The 24,127-nt window shown below is 38.4% G+C and overlaps 3 protein-coding genes across 13 annotated transcripts in view; 1 reads left to right on the forward strand and 2 right to left on the reverse strand.

Annotated features, from left to right (window-relative positions):
- Positions 1-4,747, forward strand: part of LOC114358222 (transient receptor potential cation channel trpm-like) — a 60,379-nt gene extending 55,632 nt beyond the window's left edge. For all 10 annotated transcript variants that reach the window (XR_003656367.1, XM_028312110.1, XM_028312144.1 and 7 more), the window contains one exon: positions 1,159-4,747. The gene's annotated coding sequence lies outside the window, so the exon portion shown is untranslated. The remainder of the gene's footprint in view (positions 1-1,158) is intronic.
- Positions 4,748-7,611: 2,864 nt separating this feature from the next.
- Positions 7,612-8,379, reverse strand: LOC114358446 (uncharacterized). The gene has a single exon (XM_028312420.1). The coding sequence runs from the start codon at positions 8,302-8,304 to the stop codon at positions 7,612-7,614; it is 693 nt and encodes a 230-aa protein (XP_028168221.1). The 5' UTR covers positions 8,305-8,379.
- Positions 8,380-11,296: 2,917 nt separating this feature from the next.
- Tsp (Thrombospondin) overlaps positions 11,297-24,127 on the reverse strand; it is a 33,344-nt gene continuing 20,513 nt past the window's right edge. For both annotated transcript variants that reach the window (XM_028312226.1, XM_028312216.1), the window contains exons 7-21: positions 23,215-23,331; positions 22,657-22,773; positions 22,451-22,570; positions 22,182-22,373; positions 21,753-21,988; positions 20,864-21,028; positions 19,368-19,574; positions 18,806-18,974; positions 15,774-15,951; positions 15,118-15,293; positions 14,541-14,646; positions 13,578-13,787; positions 13,069-13,252; positions 12,022-12,259; positions 11,297-11,695 (exon numbers count right to left, since the gene is read on the reverse strand). In XM_028312226.1, coding sequence (XP_028168027.1) covers positions 11,604-11,695; positions 12,022-12,259; positions 13,069-13,252; positions 13,578-13,787; positions 14,541-14,646; positions 15,118-15,293; positions 15,774-15,951; positions 18,806-18,974; positions 19,368-19,574; positions 20,864-21,028; positions 21,753-21,988; positions 22,182-22,373; positions 22,451-22,570; positions 22,657-22,773; positions 23,215-23,331 — 2,507 coding nt within the window. In that variant the 3' untranslated portion in view covers positions 11,297-11,603. The remainder of the gene's footprint in view (positions 11,696-12,021; positions 12,260-13,068; positions 13,253-13,577; positions 13,788-14,540; positions 14,647-15,117; positions 15,294-15,773; positions 15,952-18,805; positions 18,975-19,367; positions 19,575-20,863; positions 21,029-21,752; positions 21,989-22,181; positions 22,374-22,450; positions 22,571-22,656; positions 22,774-23,214; positions 23,332-24,127) is intronic.

Below are 24,127 nucleotides of genomic sequence, written 5' to 3' on the forward strand. Positions count from 1 at the left end.
GCAACCGTTTACGGACAGCTGGCCCGAGACCTGTGAGACTGTGCAACTACGAATACTGAAATTCTTCGGTCACGTCTCTAGAAATGAGAACTCGATGGAGAGACTGGCAGTTCAGGGCCAGGTGGAAGGCAGGAGAGCACGCGGTCGATCGCCAACCCGCTGGATAGACGGCATCACGAAGGCCACTAAGTCCACCATGGTCCAATGTACTCACGACGCCTCTAACCGTCAGAAATGGAAGCACATCGCCAGGAGAGCTACCCTCGGAGATAACATCACCCCACCATGTACCTCGTCAGCGTAACCACGACCACTCTGACTAAGAAGAGGCCCGAGACCATGTGCTAGGTGACCTTCCTCCTGCAACTGCTGACGACTCTACAGCTGTCCTCTCGCAGCAGCCACCCACCCCGGCTGGTTAGAGACCATGTGCTAGGTGAGCCCCCGCAGCCTCCATCGTGCTAGACTCGTCGCAGCTGCCGCGCCAGCGCTCCGCCGAGCAGCCCCGAGACCATGTGCTAGGTGAGACTGCAGTTAGCACTCCACCAGAAGTCGTGCAGTTGCCACCAGTGCTCTGAGCAGCCGCCCACGCCCGGCCGCCCCGAGACCATGTGCTAGGTGAGACTGCAGTTAACACTCCACCAGAAGTCTTGCAGTCGCCATCAGCGCAGCCAAGCCAGCCAAAGGACAGCCAGACTGAGACCCATATCTCGCTCCACTATTTCCTTCGTGACCGCCGCAGCAGCTGCCGACCTCCAACCGGTCTGAGACCATGGGTTAAGTGAGCCCCTAGCAAAGCAACCGCCTTTGCCCACCATCAGGACACTCGTAGCCATTTACCCTGCACCAGGAGTCTCGCAGCCTCCGAGCAGCTGACCACGCCCGGCCAGATCGAGACTCTGTGCTAGTTGTGGTCCCTCCCGCAGCAGTTGCTCTTTAGCTGGATCCTTGTAGAAGCCACCGGCCAGCCCAGGCTACCATATTATGGTCAGGTGAGCTCTACCCAAAACTCGATAAAGTTATAGTTGCTAGCTTCTAAACCGTTAAAAGAGTTAAACCGCTTCAACATGAAAAGGATTATTCAAACAAACGTTTATGATAACCGAACAGTATTGCCCTTTATTGTCTTGATTTTGATAAATCTATCTTTTTCTCCAGGTAATTAAGCATCCAGAAGAACTACGTCTTATTCCAAAGAAGAACCCTTGTTAAGTCGATGATAAAACCAAATGTTCCGCAGGCGAACACCGCTAAAGTTAAAGTAATCATAATAAACGAAACACCAAAAATGTTAATGTTAGACCATTTTGAGACGAAAACTTTTCCCGTTTGCGTTGAGAAGGCCGTTTTGGAACCCTTTTCTTTGTTACACCTTTCTAATGTATCTTGTTACTCTACTGTCATCCTCAGTGATCTAGTTAGACTGAATCGAACGCTATTCTAAAACTAACCATATCGTCTTAGGTCACCAACTGTAATCGAGGAAGACTTATAAATCCCATTTTGTTTTTCTATATCTATTCATCTCAATCTCACGTTAGAACTTCTTTCTTTAAATATCTTTAAAAATAAGCATGAAATCGCAACTAAAAACGAAATGCGAATTAGTGCCCTCGTACAAAATTAGACTAATCATGAACACAGGAGTCAAAGCGAAATTAATGTACGTAATATTCGGAAATTGAGACCACTAGTAAGTGCGTGTGCGACGGCAGTTACTTTCTTATTTTCCTACGTCTTCCTCATTAGTCTAATGTTTCGCTGTAAATAAGCTCCGTGTCGCTTCTCATAGAACTTGTTTACTCGGTCCAAAGCGAGTCACTTGTTTGACATAATAATAAGCTAAATAATATACGATCTGATTTCTGGACGATGTTATAGGATAGTCGTGTACAGTGTGGCTCGTGGGAGCCGGGGAAGACAAACGACAATACAAGTATTAGTGCTCACATGTAAATACTGTTGTCAGAGAGTTATTCAGTGGTTAATAAATTGAACTGAAGTTAATAATAACCTAGTTTATAATAGATTGTAACTTTCGTCAGAGACAGACGTATTAAACAGTTATTTCAGTTTGCAATATGAAATAATGAATTGAGCCTGCCGATCGAGTGAGATTTTTTTGCTTAAATTGCTTATAATAATAAAAAACAAAGCATCGTCGTAAGTCAAATCACTTATTGACCCATAGATTCGCTGTAGACATATCAAATCATATAATAGGATATAATTTTTAGGAGACATTTGTGCAATTGTTTTTAATTATCATTAGCTTAAATTTTACATTGTCGACCAATTTTAATAATACATATTAAGTCTATTTAATTGTCCATAAACATGTAATATTGATATCTGTAAATAAGCCTTTAATACCGGTGTTATACTTTGTTTCGTTTTGATAAAATATACTTTTACAATATGGATTTAATAACTATTTGTGTAATGATTTGAAATACAATAGTTGAGAGTTATTTGACGTTATAGTGTTAATGTAATGTTAAACATAGTATCAGACGTTTCCATTTCGATTGCTATTGTTTAAGTACTTAAAGTTACTCGTAATTTTCTACCTTATCTCTACATATAATAATGGTCATCACAATGTGTTCAAGTCAACCAAATAGGTACTTCGTGCAAGTCTACCAATTGCAATCAGTACAAGGAAGCTACAATGAAATGTCTCTGTATATACTTGTATAAATAACATGGAATCACTATTTCGTAGTACGATTTTAACATAGTAACTAGTAGAAAAACTGAAAGAACGCAATAATGTATTTTATGTTTTAGATTTATATCTTTAGGGTTTGGTCATATCGTAGATCATCAATGAAAACAGATTTTAAAGCAATATTATCATTTTAAATTCATAAAATGTACAATTTTGATTAATACATAAAAATTGTAAACATGAAAAGTAAAATACATTTATTTACATACGATAAATAAATAGATACGTACATAAAATATATCGACGCGGTGAAATAAGTGCTTACATACCTACTTATCTTCTTATGTATTTTTAGTCTTAATATTTTGACTATGATATGAATTTTCTTTTTGAATGAATTATTTACTTATCTAGGCAGTTACTTACATTTCGAAATATTCGAAACAAACTGTACTTACAAGAGTCACAAAATAAATATTTATTTTACTTCGCCATTGCCAAGTTTCTCATACTTCTGCATGCCCAAATACTTTGTTCTCACATCATTTTCCCAAATCTAATTCTTGGAACTACGCTGGCAAAGTAACTACTAAAGTTTAATGGAACAGATGTGTATGTCTGGCTATAAATTCTCCACATTGCAATAAAAGGCCCTGCTCGGGAGGCTGAAGTGATAGTACTCATATCACCCTCCCTTGATCCTCCCGTTTCTACAATAGTTATACACTATCTGATTTAATTGAAAATTCTATTGTAACGTTGACAAAAGGAGAAGAAAAAGTAAAGTAACACACTTTTGTTTTTTTATAATGTCAGCGTCATGTAACATTTTATTTCAATCTACATTTTCAGTCTTGGATAGCGTGGTAACATGCCATACTGAATATGTATTTGAATCGAATAATACATTGAATGTATTTCTTATATTATTTTATTCTATTGGATTCTTGAATCTTTATATTCTATTAACTAAACGATCCAGTTTTCATAAAAACCTCAGCACGTGTTAATCGCGTGCTGATGTCGTTGTTTTATGGCAATTTTTAGGCATCTTCCATGCATTGTCTTAGTAATCGCGCGCACGCTTTCTGTCTGAAAAGGCCTTAATATTATATTACGTTCACACATTTTTATTGACTAGGCACGTGATGCTTTTCAAAATCGGATCATCACCGTACCATTGTCGTGCAAATGTGAACCATTCATAAAAGAAACCCATCACATCCCTATTTTTTGTCTCATTCATACTTTAATTGAAACCAAGCTGCTATTTTACAATCCTATCACAATACGTCAACTTCAGGGCTCGTCCCTAAACTAAAGTTTAAGGAGTTTGTTATCTAAGTAAATACATAATTTACCCAAAACCATTGTTATTTTGAAAGTATCAATGAAATGTTTATAAAAACGAGCAAATTCTTAACAAATTGTTGGAAATGTTGTATAAAACTGTATTTTATCTCTACTTTCCACGAAGGTGCACCCTATAGGATCTTAATATTCATCATAATCGAGTTTTGTAAGTGCTATAACTACATAACGTTGAAAACGTGATGCTATTATCATAAAATGCATCCAATGGATTGTAGAGTCCAAACGACTAAAGTCAATACTAATTTATTATTGACTGTACCATTGCATTAGATTGATTCGGTCTAAAAATTGCTAAACTCCTAAGTTTTGCTTATCAAGTGATACGTAAAAATACTTAAATAAAGTGGCACTTAGGGGTGAACCTCCGTGGACTGAGAAGACATTATTGACAAATCATATTATATTAATTGACAGTGATATTGATCTATTTATTATACTATAGATTCTATAGGATGATGTAAATCTGTAAATATCGAGTGTTGTTTTGTATCGACGAAGTGTTTGGCGCGCGAGCCGCTTAGAGTTGCTACTTCAGCACAATCTTTGATATTTTACTTAAATCTTGATCATCTTAATCTTTAAGCACAATATTTTAATTATATTTAAAACAAATGGATTGTCCCTATTGGGACCTTTGATTCTAATTGATTCATCTATTTTCCAGAGTGATAGTTCTACTTTGTCTGTGTTATGTAAACATATGTACAATAATACAATAAATATATTTGTGATATTAATGCTTTTGTTTTAGTTTTCCTGATAAGCGTAAAAAATCTCATAGACTAAACATTGAGTCCTGCTTATAAAATTAAGAAAAAATAGATAAGCAAAACAACTTTTGTACAAGAAAATTTCACAAACTAACAATCTCCCAGAAAAAAATTCGTGTGTATGAATCGTATGAACCGTCTATTCGTAATATTGCCACTCCCCTGATCAAGTAATAAGCAAAGAACAATAAAAGGCCTTTATCATATCTCCTCAAGTTTGTCCCAGTTCATAAATAAAACACAGACCCTCTGCGTTTTATTGTTATACTTACGCCCACTTAATAAGAACGCATATTTATGACCGAAAATGTCTTGCAAACAATAGACGGCTTTTGCTAAGAAAAGGTAATACAATTTGTCGGGAAAACCACTCTTATGTGGTCTTTAATCGTATCACTTACTCGTACCTATGTGTCGCGTTCGTTACTGGAAAATTCCTGCGTTATTAAAAGAACGGAGAAGCGTAGCTTTTTCATTTTAATAATTTTTATAAATAATGGCAGTGAGAATACAGTGTGTTTGTATTTTTTAACTAGGTAGAACAATAATAGGGCTACAACAACCTACTTCAAAAAAGTCGTTTTGCGCCGAATTGCGCCTAACGTTAGCATAAAACTCGTCCAAAATGTAGGGGGCAATTCAAATTTTTATTAGTTGCCTTGGCCTGCACTGTAAACTTAGATAGCACTAGATAAGTAGATTAGGAATAATAATATAGTAGAATTAATTTCAGTCACTAGGTCACATCAATCAAACTAAGATAGCTATCTACTGCACTACTAACTATTCAGAATTCAATACACCAAAAACTGCTAAAGTGCTATTCCTTGTTGGCGTAATATTGATTCTGATAAAATTATCGTATCCGAGCAATATTCCCCGTCACACGGAATAAACGTTCCAGCGCGGTACTTAACAGAATAGGAGTGGCCATCTCTATTAGCCGGTTTCAAACTACCCTCTAAAAGCTAGAGACCGGAAAAATAAAGTCATTTATTGTGCTTCGTTTAGTCTGTAACTTCGTGAATATCGTGAATAAAAAAGATACTGAGTCTGTAACTTCGTGAATAACGTGAATAAAAAGATTGTGTGCATTGTGAAGTGACATAATGAAAAATTTTGTGTGGAATGTGAAGAAAGCGAGAAATGAAGTATCTCAACACAATTTGGAACTCAATGCCTCAAAGAGAAGATTCAGGTGATACTTGGGGGTAAGTTTTTTTATTTTATTTTTAGTGAATTATTTTTCCTTTTAAAACTAAATAGGTATTGTCTTTTCCGTAATAAAATCTTCTTACATACCAGACCGTCTTATGGAATGGATTTCATATTAAACAAGGGATCATACTCTATTATACAGGGTGTTAGGTAAATGGGTATATGAGCCGACACTAGCCCACGTTAACATGGGCATATAAATGGTATGGTGAAGTCAGAAAATTGATATCTTCATTTTAATTATTTTAATTTTTATATAAATCGGATCTTATATTATATGCCCATGTTAACATGGGCTAGTGTCGGGTCATATACCCATTTACCTAACACCCTGTATAAATATCTGGTATAATTTTATAGGGCTAGGTCGTGATTTTTCAGTTAATTGAAACTGAAAAAATACTAATTCTCATTTGCCAGGCTCAACGGAGACAATCTTAATATTTACTCTTATAAAGGTGGTGCTCATTGTGAACGCTCTCAGACAGACAATTTATGTATCAATCGAAAGTCTACCTAAGGAACTTAGCTAAGTAGTAAAGAATGTTAAGACGAGAAAAAGAAGGAAGGTATTTTTTTTCCTCATGCATCATGCTGTACCTAAGTGAGAGGAATAAATAGAACAAAAAATACGTCCCTAGTCCGCTGGTCACAATGTGAACATACCCTAATCCAAACCGCCACACAGAATCCTACTCAATTATCTTGGGGGAACATAAACTTTCTGTGCAATGTATGCCTTGAATTTTAGACAAGCAAAATTAAATTCAAGCTGTTTTTGTAGATAAACTCGGTCTAAAACTTTTCTTTATTGCTAAAACTTGGAAACTTGGTTATTCTGGTTTTAAAGCAAAGAATACAAAATACAAAATTTAACTTGATTCATTACATACATACGACTAGGTACGAGTATCATTATAATTTTCCTTAACCTGGAGCTGTTTTTATTACATTTCATTTCAAATTAAATTTGTTTCAAGGCTCTATCAAGTTGACACCAACACTAAAGTAGTAGGTCCATATTTTGAGTGAGGCCACGTATGTCCAACTGTTTACAATTCTGGCTCTAATGTTAAAATGCTGCTTACTTAACTAATAAGCTATTTTCATAATATACAGAGAACAAACTTGTCAGAGGGTGTTGGTAATGGAAATAATAAACCGAGCAGAATTTCATTAGCGGGGATCTAAAAATGGTAATTCATGTTGCATTTTTGCACAGCTTAGTGCTTGTGACCGTCTGTGTGCGAATAACAACGAGGGCCAGTCGCCGGCTCCGACATAAATTGTGGATTTTATTGGCCAGCTCGGAGTTTCGTAATAATTTTGAGTCTCATAAACTTTTTTGAGTAAACGAAGTTTAACATCTCTTTTAGACCATAGCTTATTTACGTGGTTGGCTTTATAAACTCCTACTTTATGAAACTGAACGAGAAGTTATTTTATACCTTTAGCATGTCTAATCGGTTGTGATTGATCATAACGTTTGCTTTAAAAGTTTGTTGTTTAAGTATTCAGAAATTGTGATGATGTAAAATATGAAAACTATTTATTATAAAGTAAATTAATAAGAAACAATCAATAGTATGACTGGTTGCAATCGCAATGACCGCAGGAACAATATTCGGACATTCTGGAGTCGGATGACCTGGCCCGGCGAGATCTTCTCCACACAGTGAAGAGTGACTTTTTGCCCATCACTTTCTTTCTACCAAATCGAATCCTCTTCACTTCAGGCTTCGGTATAATGATGGGTCTCGGCGCACGTCGTCTGCGAATAACCCTTCGCTGGAAGACCACTCCTCTAGGTATGATGATCCCTCTAGCTAGCGTTCGAATCATCAACTTTGCGCGGTCTTTTGATTTCCTTGGCAAGATGGGTCGCAGAATATCTTGAACACGCGCCGCTCTAACCCTACGCCTCACTACCACTTTACTAGTGCTTGGGGCAGTATCTGCCGCAGGAACATTTTGAACTGGCGCTCCATCGCCCCTGTTGAACATCGAAGTAGTCTTGTGTATCCCGACTTCACTGGCTATCTTCGGATTGCTTTTGTTTCCAATTTGTAATTTTACCTGCATTTCTTCATGCACATTATTGTTTGTCGACTGACGGGAAGATACCGAGTTAACTGGGGAATTCACTGAATCACCGGTTACTGAATTCTCAGTCTGAGTAACCACGTTATTAGAAACGTCGTCTACGTTTTCTTTATTAGAATTTATGTCTTCTACTTCTTCATCAGAGCTCATGACGTCCATCGCATCCATATTAAGTACGTTTCTGTGTAAAAGTAGGTTTTTCAAAAATAATTGTACAAAATTACTCAGAAGTGTAAACTTATAGAAGTGATGTCAAAATGACTGTGCTGATAGACTTTAATTTCGTCTTTTAATTAATAAATTATGGCCAGTCCCATAAATGTGAAAGAAGTGTGTTCGCAAAACGTGTGTTTGCGATCCTAAATTCCCTCTCAAACTGTGCAAACAAAAATTACCTATAGTCAATGATATTATATAAAAACAAAAGCAGATAATTATGTTATAAGCGCTCGCGCTGTGAATACTCAAATACGTCCCAATTGGGACGTCTTGTGTTTAGTCTTCGTGTGGCCTGCGTCGTGCGCAATCGCGTGTACCACACCGTAAGATCCTGTGTTCTTACCAAAATAAATAAAAAATGCCATCGTGTGTGTTTCGAAAGTGTACCAATTATGACTCTAAAGTAAACAAAATACAAGGGATCTCTTACCACATGTGATTATGCAACATTATTTAGTATTTATATTTTCAATTATTTATGCAAACAATCAAGACGCCATGCGCCATGTTCAAGTTAAGAAAGAGAAAGCGATCTTGTTTTGACGTTAGTGCGATAAGGATGCGTGCGCTGCGGACATAGATTAGTTAGTGCAGAATCGTTAAAACTATAGCTATCTCTTTNTGTGTGTTTCGAAAGTGTACCAATTATGACTCTAAAGTAAACAAAATACAAGGGATCTCTTACCACATGTGATTATGCAACATTATTTAGTATTTATATTTTCAATTATTTATGCAAACAATCAAGACGCCATGCGCCATGTTCAAGTTAAGAAAGAGAAAGCGATCTTGTTTTGACGTTAGTGCGATAAGGATGCGTGCGCTGCGGACATAGATTAGTTAGTGCAGAATCGTTAAAACTATAGCTATCTCTTTTAGTAGGGAATTTAGTGCAATGATTTGTATGGAGACCCCTCCACTTTGGTATAGAAGGCTCATTTTTGCACCAGTTGTTCTTTGGGTGCTCCTGAGTAGATTTCCGTCGGTAGACATCGGGAGCCCCCCCTGTGGTAGCAGGGGGAGGGGGGGCAAGTTTCCTTCTGCCGCGCTTCACTTTAAGGCCCATATCTTCAAAACTATGGGTATTAGGGCAAGTGTGGTGTCATTTTCGGATAATTAAAGGATGGCGAATTCATTTCTAGTTTTGTATGAAAAGGCAAAAAGTTTGTTCTAGAAATGAATTCGCCATCCTTTAATTATCCGAAAATGACACCACACTTGCCCTAATACCCATAGTTTTGAAGATATGGGCCTTAAAGTGAAGCGCGGCAGAAGGAAACTTGCCCCCCCTCCCCCTGCTACAACAGGGGGGGCTCCCGATGTCTACCGACGGAAATCTACTCAGGAGCACCCAAAGAACAACTGGTGCAAAAATGAGCCTTCTATACCAAAGTGGAGGGGTTCTTGCACTAAATTCCCTACTATTTCATTTGCGTGCTATTTCGTATCTTTTGTATCACTTATCAGTTACATTTGTCAATGTGTGCAATTTGGAATAGCTCGGCACGGATTAAAATCGTAATTTCTATGAACGTAACATATCTATAGTTCTATAATATCATTGCCTATAGTATTATAGTAAGTATAGCCCGACCAGGAACATAAAAACCCTCGCCATGTTGCGGAAAACTAATGGTACTAATTTCTTTTAATGGCAACAGTATTTATTTATTTATTTATTTATTTATTTATATAAGTAACTGAAAACTTCATTGATATGTCAGTCTATTGCTGTCAAAGTGTAAACAAACTTTATTTTAAATGTGCGCAATTGATTTTGTGAATTAAATTGCTAAAATCTTTTTATAGTCGTGAAAGAAAAGTGGTTCACAATGTGTTAAAGTATTTGTCGAAGAGAAATACTAAGGGTTCGAACAATATTTTCATTGAATAATGTTTCCGACAAAGGTTGTCAAATTGACTGACATGTTTATCGTATAGTACAGTCCACTATGAAAATTAGCTATGGTTTGTTTCAACTACCTATTTTAAAAAATTTTGTCACTTTCTAAGTGTTGAATTTTATGGAATTGGGAAACAACTACCGAGTTTGATGCGTTCATGAGCAGACATTGCAGTTGAATATTCAAGTTCTGAATTTGATTATTCATTATTAATAAAATAAATCCTACTAGCTCGATTGATGGTTTCATTTAATTTATTTAAACCAGGTTACCTATAATAATATTTGCGATTACAAATCGAAAATATTTGCTTTTTAAGTAGTTATAACGATTTGAATTTTCCATCTTCATAGTAGAATGTCTCTAAAGATGCACGTCCCATTCTCATTGGGATATATTTATAGATAATTATGGGGGCTTATTCGCAAGAACAAGGGGCACGCTTTCATCAAAATAAAGTGGGATTTAAGAAACGACGTTACCAAGGCCAGTATACTGAAAGCATGATAGGGTTAGATTTTTATGAGAAAAATCTTCTATGGAACATGACAGGAAATTAGAACTTTTCATTTTTAATAAATATTTGGACTCTTTTTTAAATTTTCTCTTGTGAGAATGAATCTTAAATGGATGTTTGATATGTTTTAATAAATAGAAAGAATGAAAGAAAGAAAGAAAAAAAAATATTTGGCAACAAATTGAATCATCTCTATGTTCATGTTTCATACAATCATTGATATGAATTTTTCTATTTTTTACACATAAAAGCAAATTCAGAACATTTTTTTGTTGTTATTATTATTTCTAGGTTACAAAGCAATAAAAATAAGCTATGGATAACCCGTGCGCAAAAATGCTGTAGACAGTTGTAATTAGATCCGATCCCTCCATCGGAACTCTTTGACAGCCTTTATAAAAAGAGCCGCTTTGAAAAGCTTCGGAATATGCTTTTGCTACTACAATGTTTTATCAAGATAGATTTTTTTTTGTATTATTTACATTTATAAAGTTCAATAGGCACACAATAAAAACAAATACAAAATTAAAATCACTTTATTAAAATGAACGTCATCATTAAACTTAGGTACTTAAATATTAGGTGTCCTTACCCACTAATTACATAACATTTATTCAAAAACTTTCCATTTTCGTAAAGGAAAATGCACTTTATTTTATTTATTTCTTTCACAATCTCAGAAATGGGTCGTCTCAACGCATAATTCGACATTTAATCTTTTTTTTAAATCAGGACCATTAAAATTCTCTCTAGATTAAGAAAGAATTTATATTATGAGTGGTAAGTTCTGGAGACACCATGTATTTTTGTATTAATTTATCTAAAAGTTACTGGTAATAAAACTCGTGGTCTACTTCTAGTTTCTTCTCCTTCAGGATTCGTGGCGACAGCTCTGAGACTATGTTTGATGGAATTTTATCTGGAAAGAGAAATTATTAACTAATCAAACGATGTAATAAGTATCTTCTTGTAAATGCTGACTCCTCACTACAGCAGGATCGGAGTAAAACTACTTTTTTTTATGATGGTAACCGCGAATCCCTATTAAAACATTATCTTCTTCTTTTCATGTCGACAACAAACTTATACAGTGCTAGTTCAAAACTCCGGTATAAGAGTGGCGTTTTCAGTAGCTTACAGCAAAAGTGAAAAAATGGAAAAAATAGCAATATTTTTCTTTGCAATTTCTCTTCATCATACTCGTGAGTCATCTGAAAACAAAATTTTCTCAGTTTTTCCACTCACCATTACACCTATACACGAGGTTAGACCAGATGATCATCTCTTGCGAGAAGCAGAAGACCCCGAGCCTTCCTCCCTTCAGGGTATTGTCATACACGTTCCCAGAGTCGGCCACGAGGCGGTTGTTCTCGTATATCTTGAGACGGATCAGCCCGATCTTCGGGCGGTGCAGCAGACTCCAGCGATAGGCCGTCTTTTCACGCCAGCCTACGTTGCGAGGGTCTTTCCATAGGAGAGTCACCTAGCAAAAATAGAAGACCATTATACTTTTCATTTCAAGGACGAAAATTTTTCATTCGTCTTTCGGCCTTATCATCACTTTCTACTGTATGAGATTCTGGCAAACAGCTTCTTCACTGTGGCAAAAAAAGATTAGACTAGAAAAAAATCCGCAGCGTTTTTTACTAGGAGTTAGTTGAAGAACTGTGATTAAAAGCACTTAGGAATTCAGCACAAGTACATTATTATAACAAAAAATATTTTCCAACTTCATGTCTCCAGGGATCAAATTGTTTGAAAAACCTAACTTACCCAAGGGAGTCAACTTTGCCTCAACTTAATTTAGTATTTATTGAGAATTAACTAACTTCCGAGTCTTGTCACCGCTCACGTATAATTTATAAAGTGGGAGCATTTTTGGGGAGGTTATTTACAACCTAGTTAGTGAAATACGTAATAATAATAACAATCTGAAATCATTTTTCAACATTCTGACACAAAACCTAAGAGTTTTGTAGTACTACTTTTAATCCCTATCTGGTCAACGGGACTATTTCCAACCTCTCTTTCCCATCACTACAACCCCTATTAGCTACAGCTTGACCATAAAATAAAAACCCAACCAGTGAAGGCCAAGTTTGTCCCAGGGGAAAGTCCCACAAAGAAAGTAATCAGAAGAACATAAGAGATCGAAATTAAGGATCGATTGACCTGACCAGGGGTAGACTCAGTATTCCACAGAGCGTTCCTAAGCGTTTTCCATGGCTCGGTCTTGGAGTTGACTTGGATACCGGGAACATAGGAAGAGTTTGAAATAAAGTATCGACTTACCTGGTCAGGGGTAGACTCGGTGTTCCACAGAGCGTTCCTAAGCGTCTTTCCTGGCCCGGTCTTGGAGTTGACCAGCTTGAGCTGGATGCCAGGTTCCGCCACGGCTCGGAAAGGCGTCGTCTGCCAATACGTTTGAGTGTTCTTCTTCCACATCACCACGTAGAAGCGCTTGTTGTTTTGGTAACTGGTGGATAATAATTTCAAAAAGTAGGTAAGTTGCTTTGCTAAGTAGCTTCCTTAGTTGGTGCAGTTAAAATTGGGGTATCCTAAGCTCCTAATATTGATTGAAACTTCATTAATGACACACCTTTTCTGGCGACTAGGAGGCAGGAGATGATAACAATTTTTTTTTCACACTAATAATTTGCTTCTTGTTCTGCACAAGTAAAATTACTTTCTGTCAAGATTTACGTATTTATAGAATGTCTGATTGTAAGCTAGTGCACCTTATTTTCTCGGAGCACCAAACCGATACCTACCAAACCATATTTTGCGAGCAAAATACTTACCCAAATATAAACCCGACGTAGTCATCATCAATGTTGCTGTCAACGAAGAAGGTGCCATCAAAATCGACCCCACCAAAGTATTCGAAGCCGACGGCAAGTCCAGGGTCAGAGTTTAGTGTCTGGAGAATCTCCGCACCCTCGTTGTTGATGGCCCAGTTGGGGTCCTGTTGCGACTCGCCCTCGGGGTCCAGACGGACTGTCATGTATTTTCTAGAAAAGGAATAATGATAGAAATTCTTATTTTAGACATAACTAGCTGACCCGGCGAACTTTGTTCCGCCTTAATGGAAATAAAAAAGCAGACTTTCTTTTTATTTCGAACGGGATAAAAAGTATCCTATGTCCTTCTCCTGGCTATAAACTACCTCCCTGACAATTTTCTGCTAAATTGGTTCAGCCGTTCCTGAGTTATAAGTGGAGTAACTAACACGACTTTCTATTATATATGTATGTTACGGTTAATGTGATAAATTGAAAATTATGAATAATAACCGGTTATTATGAATAATTACCGACAGTCGCGGTAAAAGTGATAAATTAATAACATTTAACAGTGATTATTTAATCATTCAACCTTAGTACTAACAAATATCATAAAGAGAACAACATCTTGTGTACGTGCTCTTGATCTCTATAACTATCAGCCTACGAGTGGAGAAATGCGCCCGTATTCACAAACGATGCTTGCTTAAGTGAAGCAGCAAATGGAATGCACAACGTTGAATAGAGCTCTGTGATTGGTTCATGTGTCACCATGTGCGTCCACGCGCACTGTGAGACCTCATAGTAATGTTTGTGAATACGGGCGATAGTCTCTCACTGTAGAAGACTGTATAGTTAGATCTAAATCTAAATCCAATCTTCATAATTAGGTATCACATTCTGTGGAGATGATGATAAAGAAATAAAGAAGAATAATATTAATGCGTTCTGTTAAAGCAAGAGGGTAATCTAATAGATTACCTGAAGTCCGTCCGATGAATCCTTGAGTTGTTGGGGCAGTTGTCAAGTTCATTGATGACTTGGTCGCCGTCGAAATCGTTGTCGCAGGCGTCGCCCACTCTATCACCTGGACCAAATATTTATTGATAAAAACTTTGCACGTTCTTAAGTTTTAATTAAATATGATTGCATAGCTTATCCCAGAAACCATAGTATAAGTAGGTGTAAGGGTTCACTTGTCGACAAACGTAACGTAGGATGACCCGACAATCTAAAAAAACGCAAGATCAGGTTTTTTGACGCGGTTTGACGTTTAAGTCATGATTGCCGCCATCCTTGAGGAAGACGAGTGATCTTTGTCTCGGAGAATCGGCTGCAAAAATGATAACATCATCTAGAAAAATCCCTATTGGAGTCTCTACCGTTGCTATCTCTCTGGTCGCAGTAAGCCACGAGTGGGCAGTTGTCCTCAGCATCGGGCATGCCGTCGTTGTCGTCGTCGCCGTCGCACGCGTCGCCCTTGCCTAGACTACATCCTTAGCTACATCTACTACGCTCTGCGGTTATTGGCCCTAGACTACTCCTAACTATGCCCTACCGTTGCTATCTCTCTGGTCGCGATTAGCAACCAGCGGGCAGTTGTCCTCAGCGTCGGGCACGCCGTCGTTGTCGTCGTCGTCGTCGCACGCGTCGCCCTTGCCGTCACCGTCCACGTCCAGTTGGTCGCTGTTCGGATCGTACGGGCAGTTGTCGAGGCCGTCTTGGATACCGTCCCTGGAAAAGTAAGTTGGAGCTAATTTTGTTTCGATCAAAATATGTCCACTGCTGTATAAAAGTTAAGATTGCTGCCGTCCCTGGATAAATAAGAGTTGAACTTGGAGCTACTTTTGCTTCGATCAAAATACGTCTACTGCTGGAAAAAAGTTAAATTTCTCCCTTATAGATTTCTAAAGTAGCAGTCCAGATTTGCTCATTTGCGTCCAGTTGGTTCTTGTGACCTTCACCAGATCGTTAATCCACTTGTAAGGCTTGAAAATACTGTTTTTCGGTCAATGATTAAAGCTCGAGATTTTTTCTGTCCCAATGGCCCAGTTCTGCGAGCTAATATACATAGTTATTCTGGCCAAGATGTGCGGGTGAGTGCGAGGGAGAGTCGAATCCGGTGCGCAGTTAGCTCGATCGGGTTGCATCGCAAGAAAATGTGAAACCTGTTAATGAAGATTCTCTATCTACGACTGTCGAGGCTATACTCACTGGTCGCGGTCGACGTCGCTGTCGCAAGCATCGCCGACGTTGTCGCGGTCGGCGTCGTCCTGCGCGGGGTTGCGCACGCGCGGACAGTTGTCGCACGCGTCGCCGATGGTGTCACGATCCGTGTCTTCTTGACGAGGATTGTATACGCGAGGGCAGTTGTCTTCTTCGTTTATAATGCCTGGCAAAATTATTAAAATAAGTCACTGGCTCGTATAACTACATGCAGGTTAGGTCAAAAATTCTTGCAAATAGCAACTCTTGATTTCTTGAAAACGGTTCGAGGTAGAGACGCGTGGGTGATGTGAAATTATGCAATAATTTCATTACTATCTAGTTCAACCTGTAGTATACACACATGATATTATAGGTATTATCCCACCAATTTTTGTTAAGAAAAGCTTTCCATTTTGTCATACCAAATAGAGTTACAAGGATTGCGAATCGCAATTTGCGATCTTTCAGTGTCTACTCTTTAATGTTCTTTGTGGGTAGGCTTCAGAATTTTTTTATCTTAACGGTCATTCTCACGATTAGGCGTTCTCAGCCTAATTACCATATCATTTTTGAAATTTCGCTTAATTGACTTAAACGCATTTAAATATGAAACACATGAAAAGTACGAATTTAACAATCGTTAAGGCGTCAAATTATTCCAAGCGGTTTTCTCGTAAAAGAGACCCAAAAATTTTATGGTCACGGTAATTAGATAGGGCTAATACCTAATCTAACGGTAATTAGAAAAAATGTGTAAAATAGCAAGAAACAATATCTTGCACTGATAAATTTGTATATTAATATATATAGCGTCATACAAAACGCCGTAGGTATACTTAATGACCCTTTGAAAAAAGGAAAACACTCATTTCTATTATTTATTGTATCAAGATATTTTCAGTATACTGCAATAATCGAGGCTATAACAGGAACACTTAGTTTCGGCCAGAAGGGGCTACGTATCACATTTCATCAGAATCTTAATCATCATTTATTTGATTTCAATGTGGTACAAACGATTTAACGTACAGATCAGGAGATCTCACAAATTACATTTTTCGGATATGCATATACCGAAAAATTAATTAATGATTTAAGTGATATTTCCTCTTTTTAATCTATCTGCGATAAGCCATCACCCATTGTCAGATTAAATTGAATTTGTAATAATGACAGTTCCAGCTCAGCATATCCCATGATTTGTCACCTCGATTCTTTTACAATAAGTTTTCAGAATGATGCTATTCGCTTTCTCCTAAGCCTAAATGCAGAATTCTTAGAATTTAGATGGGATGCAGCAAATAGATTACATGAAGGTCTAGTCTTTGGTTGTAAGCTTTACAGGATTTTCCACACCCTCTTTGACGTTTGGTATCACTTCAGTGGACTTTGTAAACCAAGCTGCACAGCTCAAGATTTTTAAAACTTTATTTTGAAAACGTTAAAGTATTTCTACATTTGCGAGGCTAAGTCGATGCCATGTCTACATGGGTTTTAGGATCCATTTGTATATAGTTTGTTCTCCAAGCTTCTTCTGTCCAGTACCCATATCACGAAGTTTTTTCTATGCATAACAAAGCAGGTAGGATGCAGTTTAGGATGGTACAAAGTGCCTATACACTCTTGCCTTGAAAAGTCCCATTTTCTGTTGATTGGTTCTCTTTTGTTCTTTAATGTGATCACGCCAGGTAAGTGTTACTGTTGGAAAATCTCATCTTCTTAGGGCAAAGGTATTATGGATAGATGTTAGTGGTATTATATTAGAATTAATTAATGATTTAAGATGTTAATATCAATTACAAGTAAAAATAAATATCTGATACGAGACATGTTTCATGCAGGGGTGACATCTCCTGGCCATCAGAAAGCCCCGATTTCACTCCAGGTAACTTCTTTTTGTGGGGTCACGTTAGGGGTTAAAATATACTCTTAAATCCAACAACCATGCAGCAACTGAAGCTGAACATTCGTAGATTCGATTTGAATCTATTCCGAGGTTACTCTAACGAAAGTTTTTTAAAATTTTAATTGTCCGATTGGAAGAAAATACCGTAAAGTTGTTATGCGAAAGTCTAGGTATATTTCATATTTTATCATCATACTTATTCAATCGTGAGTGCAATTTGTAGGTAATAATTTCATACAACGGTGATTATAAATTTACGGTAATTAGTACATGGAAATTATAAAACGATAGTTTTTCTTCAAAATTTCCAAAATCTTCAGCGTATGCAAATACTGTCTTACTACAACGTATGAAGGCCAAAGTACTGAATCTATTTAAATTTACGACATGGATCTACCTTCAAAAATCGAGTATAAAAATAAGGACATGGTAAATAGAAAAATTGAAAACCAAAGATATGGTAATTATACTCTTACGCAATTTATCGACGGTACGCCAACGCAATAGACGTCTACTTGCTAACAGGTCTTAGAACTAACTAAGGGCTCGCGCCGCGCGCGTAAATGATGTGTCAAATATTATTATTTAGGCTTGTGTGCCCAAAAACAGAAAACGTCACGGGAATTAGGACTTTCGCTCGGACAAGTAGTTTTTTAATTCTAATTATTTACAGAATGGTTCTATTGAATAGATATTTTGCTATGCGTAAGACAATCTTTTGTACTCTTTAAAATGTTGAATGGATTAAACCAAATCTATACGACATAAAAATTACAGCCAAGTTTTAAAATTAAGTCGGTGTGCGGACGCGTTACGGTAATTAGAGAACAGAGGTTCATGAAATTAATTAAGTCACAAATACTTAAAATAATGGCCTATGATTTAATGCACAACTGTATGGGGTTGTTAAGTAACATATAAAAATACTTGCATGTCTCTAATTTGTCATTTTTAACGATTTAACAGCCCGGACACGTAAAAACTAGCTCATCTGAGAATGGCCGTTAAATTGGAGGATTGTTTTCTATCAGTTATTATCCGATTCAATCTCTTGACTAGGGTTATAGTACCTACCTATCTCACAAGGGTATTAGCATTAGGGTTTCTTGAAAGTTAAACTAATATCACTTACCATCATCATCCATGTCGGGATCGCAGACGTCTCCTATCCCGTCTCCATCCGTATCCTCCTGGTCGGGGTTGTATCTCCTGGGACAATTATCGCAGAGGTCCCCGCGTTTGTCGCTTTGGTCTTCGTCCCTATCGGCCTGGTCTGGGTTGGCGATGAGTGGGCAGTTGTCCTGTGTACCATTGTGTAATGACAGAAGATAATGACGATTTGCAATGGTAGCTGCTAGGAAAGGTAAAGGCGCCTTTTGTCAGATATTTACTAAGGAAAATGTGGGACAGATAAATACTGAATCATCAGGAAACCTCAACAATTTTAAAAGGGTAAAGACTCTTCATGGTTCTAGGTTCTACATTAACATTATTAGTAATTATCACAAAAGTTGGAACGCCACAATTTAATTTGAAGTTCTCAAATTTTCAGTCTGTTGTACTAAGAGAAAAATACTCGTAGATTTCAAACCATTTTTAATGGGTTGGTGTGGGAATAAAGTACCGATAAACGAATAAATCTTGCACCCACAAATCCACTTGAAGCTTAACAGAACAGTCAAAAATATTCTCACCGGGTGGTTAGCAATCCCATCTCCATCCGCGTCAGGATCGCACGAGTCTCCTACGCCGTCGCCATCTGCGTCCTCTTGTCCCGAGTTGGAGACGGTGGGACAGTTGTCGGCTTTGCAGCGGACTTCTGAACAGTCCAGGCGGTGGTCGGGGTAGCCGTCCAGGTCGGTGTCCCGCCCACAGACTGTGCCGTTACCCGCCCAGCCCGTCTGGAGGATAGGATAATTTGAATTGCGAACTTCGAACAACATTATCCTGAAGATTCGAACATTTCCATGCCTCTAACGAAAAGTGGCATTCCATTTATGGATCTACGTAAATAGCGCTACAGATTAGCTGAACTACTGATGGTTCTCGAACTGGACGGATCGTAAAGCTAGTGGTCATAGGTTCAATGCCAGAACAACAAGTGCTTGAACATTATCGCGTATTGGTGCAGAGTTGCAGATCAACGTAAAACATCTACTTAGATGTTTTTACTTACTCGTATGTATTTCAACATGGTTATGCCTATTGTCTAGTTTCTTAACAAGCTGATTTACCTTTTAACATGTAGCTTGTATATTATACTCGTAGTAACATTTCGTAAAGCGAAATAATTTACGAGAATAGAATTTGGTCCCACATGAGAAAAGTTATAAGAAAAAGAATTCAATTGCGACTTCTATTGTGAAAGTTAGTTTGGTATTCCTACTTTACAAGTATTCATGCTTCAAAGTCTATTTCAAAGAAGTTTCAGACATTTCAAGATGAATTGCTTGTCATGCAAATTCCAATCCACTTGAGCATTTATATTTGATTAGCATTCGAGCAAATAAAATATCAAGCCCTCAAGTTTTCATACAAACTTAGGTCTAACTCGCTCAATCTATCAATCATTGTGTCTCTCTTTTCATTGTCAACACTTTTCTTAGCTAGACTAAATAACTTTACATGTAAGTAAGTACACAAGGAATAGGAAACCTCTTTGTAGTGCGTTCAATATCTGTAATTATTCTTAATGTAGGCAACATTCAACCGATTTTTTTTTTTTTTTTTTTTTTTTTATAAAGATTATTAGTAATTTGTTATTACACAAATTACTAATACTCCCGTTAGCCCCTCGTACTAAGCTAAATATGCTTGTGTCACGAGTGAGCTCACCACAATAGTCGAGCGGCGGCGGGGACCGAACCCGCGTTCCCCGGATCACGAGTCGGCCAGTCCGACCCCTTCACCGTTCGGCTATCGTGGCTTCTTTTTGGTGCAAGCAACATTTGACGCTTTTTGGTGCAAGCAACACCTGAATATTCAAGTTACTCACCGCGCAAACGCATTATTTTGTTGTCGCACCTACCCACAGACAGACGACGTTGACCCGACGGCAATAGTTGGGGTCGCACAGCCTGATCAGAGACTCGGAGCCCTGGTTGAAGTCGTCGAAGCACAGCCGACAGCCGAAGTGTTCACAAATACCTAAAAATGATGAGTCCAAAAACGTGGGTTACTCAGTACTCACCGCGCAAACACATTTGTTGCCGTACCCACAGACGGCGTTGAACCGCCGGCAGTAGTTGGGGTCGCACAGCCTGATCAGAGACTCGCCCCGGTCAAAGTCGTCAAAACACGGCCGGGTGGTGTTCACGAAGAAGTTGCCTCCACACGGCACGCAAATGTATGAGCCCTGCCAAAAATATTTATTGTCATCTGAGAAGTTTATGAGTTTTACTTAATTGACATTCCACAAGCTAGACGTTAAAGTTTGTTAGAATATCATACACTGATTCAGGCGTGAGATAAAAGAAAATAAAGGTGTTTTATATTCACTTGATCCCGATTATATTAATTCCAAAGAATAGTAGGTACCTGTTCAATTCTTCCTAAATTGAAGAAGAAGAACTCATACCTAGATCTAATATATCTTTAAAAAAAGAAACGAACCGAAATGAGATCCTGTGGGACTCCTGACTAATTACAATCGCTTCCGATGAATAACCCTTGACAGTTACAGACTCGTGTGTTTTATGTAAGACTCCAGTCAATACAGCAGTGCTTCCCATGTTCTTCAAGCTTATTACACAAGATAGTGGGTGTGGTCTACTTTATCGAATGCTTTGTTAAAGTCTTAGAGATTTGGTGTAGTGGCTCAGAACACACTACTATGCCGAGAGGTCCCGGGTCCTTTTCCCGGCCGGGCAGAAATTGAAGTGATGGATTTTAATTTCTGTGACGGGTCTGTGTGTTTTTTTCTGTGTATAATATGTATTTATTTACAAAAGTGTTAAGTATGTTTATATCAGTTGTCTAGTACCCATAGTACAAGCTTTGCTTAGTTTGGGGCTAACGGCGCAGTGTAAAATGTCCAAGGAAATGTCCAAGGATATAGCATTTGTTTCATCTTCACTTACCGGAGTGTTAACGCAAAGTCTTCCCCTAGGACAGATAGCCCTGCCCTCAGCGCACTCATCTATATCCACGCATTGCTCCTTCCTGACTTCATTCCCTGCCCCCCTCCAGCCCTGGCTGCCCTCAAACCCGGCAGGGCAGGGGCCGCATTGGAAACCTCCCTCTTCGTTGCGACAGGAGACCAAGTCGTCGCAAGGTCTGATCAGGTCACACTCGTCTACGTCTACGCATCCGTAGCCTGAGAAATATGAGTATTGGATTAAAAACTTACATGTTCTAAAGAAAAGAGCATCAAACTCAATTTTGGCAGCACTTGGCGAAAGACTATCTATCTATGTACTTTAATGATTATTTTATCTAAAGGTGCTAGCATCTTCCAAGTCTGCTACGTCTACCTACATCGCTTTAGTTGAAAGGCAAATAAGACCTACCATCTCTATATTCGTATCCCTTCTCGCACCCCTCACACTGGTAGTAAGGGCTGTTGGACATAGGTCTGCAAGGCCTATTGCCGCAGGGCCTGTGGGTTTCGCAGATATGCTGGCATCGTCTTCCATCACCGGAGTAGCCTTGAGGGCAGGAACCACAGCGGGGGCCTGCTGAAGTTTCCCGACACTCTACCCCTGGAAGAATATCAAAAGAGATCAGTATCTATAGATACTTTGGGACAATGGGCTGTTTTAGAAATGAATGAACAAACCTTGGAAGCAAGTGTTTACGGTACAGGACACCTTGTAACAGTCCTGTCCGTTACCAGTATATCCAGCTGGGCAAGATCCACATCGGAACTCTCCGTTAGGCAAGTCGTGACAAGGAACGCCTAGAAGAGTGTAAAATGAGGATGAAGAGGTCCTAGAGCATTTTTGTAAAATAATATATAATTTTGGGATATGTGCCTATACTTACGTCCACCGAAGCAAGGGTTGGCGCTGCATGGAGAGGTGCAAGTTATCCCGTCACTGGTCTGGCCGTTCGGACATCTATCGCATCGGTAGCCTTTGTCCGTGTCCGTACAATATTGTCCTAAAATATGTAGTTAAATGTAACTTCAAGAGATACTTCAAGTAGAGTGATTTTCGGGCTTACTTATTTTTGGGTGTAGTTGATATAAAACTATTATTTGCTGATTTAGTGTTATGTATGTTAATACAGCTTAACAAGAATAAATCTACAAACGAAATTATATTTTTTCTTGAAAAAACTTGAATACAGGGAGAAATCGCAATCGACACTTCAGCATGGAAGCTGCTGAAAGTCGCTTTCAAATCCCGCCAGTTTGAAAAGGCGAGGACGTATACGAGACTAGTCTTCTCGTTTTTACTACTCCAACTCCCGTGTACCCAAGATCTTTTTTTTATCCACAACGAGGAAGCTCTTGGCCTGTATCTCACCTGATGGTAAGTGACGATCAGGCCGAAGGTGGAAGCGAGCTTCTTCTGTTTTATTTTAGGATCTTCATCTTACCCCTCGAGCAAGGCCTCCTGTTGCACTGGATGGGCACGCAGCGGCGGCCGTCGCCTTCCATGCCGGGCGGGCACGGTCCGCACTCCGCGCCCGAAGCCGTGTTGCGGCATTGCACGCCTATACCCGGTCGCAACGTTAACTTTGTACTCTTAGGCCTGGTTCAGACTTAGCGATAGTCGCGCGGTTTCTGGACAGTCTTCGTACATTTGCATAAACCTTAACGGCACGGTTACCGCCACATTGCCTCGTCAATGAGAACCATCCAGAAACCACCCGGTTATCGCGCGTGTCTGAACCAGGCCTTATTTTGCATTTATAATCTTTGTATTCTGAGGATCTTTGACAATAACCCTTTACAAGGGTTGGTCAACTTTCCTTGCCATCAACTGTTAGTGTCGCAGGCACTGTGGGGATGGTTATTTTTCCGGTTAGGATCATCACTAGTTGTGAGACAAACAACCACTATATGTATTTAAAGAGCCATCATCATCAAAACATTACATTGAAGTAAATATTATCTAAGTAATTCGTTATTGAAACCGGCCCAGTGAGTGGCTAAAATGATGACATCATGTGCAATTATGCAAACATTATAATCTGTCATTGACTGCTGCTAATTCACGAATTTAGCATTCCTAATTTTGTCATTAACCTAGGAACTTAGTAGTATTTAAGTTTTTTGACGTAAACCACAAAAGATCTATATAAAAACGTGGTGCTGACTCGACAAAATTTCGTTAGGAATGATTTCACATTACCAATTATTTAATCAAATAGCGCTTACCATTAAAATATACTACAATGAAAATTTGTCACAAAAATCATTGGATTTATGAAATCCCTGACTCTATCTGGTTATTAGGTACCTAAGGCTCAAATTGATCCTCTACCAGATAATCCGCGGAATCAACGC

The sequence above is a fragment of the Ostrinia furnacalis genome, unplaced genomic scaffold (assembly GCF_004193835.3).
Source record: "Ostrinia furnacalis isolate ACB-3 unplaced genomic scaffold, ASM419383v2 OfSCF0283, whole genome shotgun sequence".
NCBI lineage: Eukaryota > Metazoa > Arthropoda > Insecta > Lepidoptera > Crambidae > Ostrinia > Ostrinia furnacalis.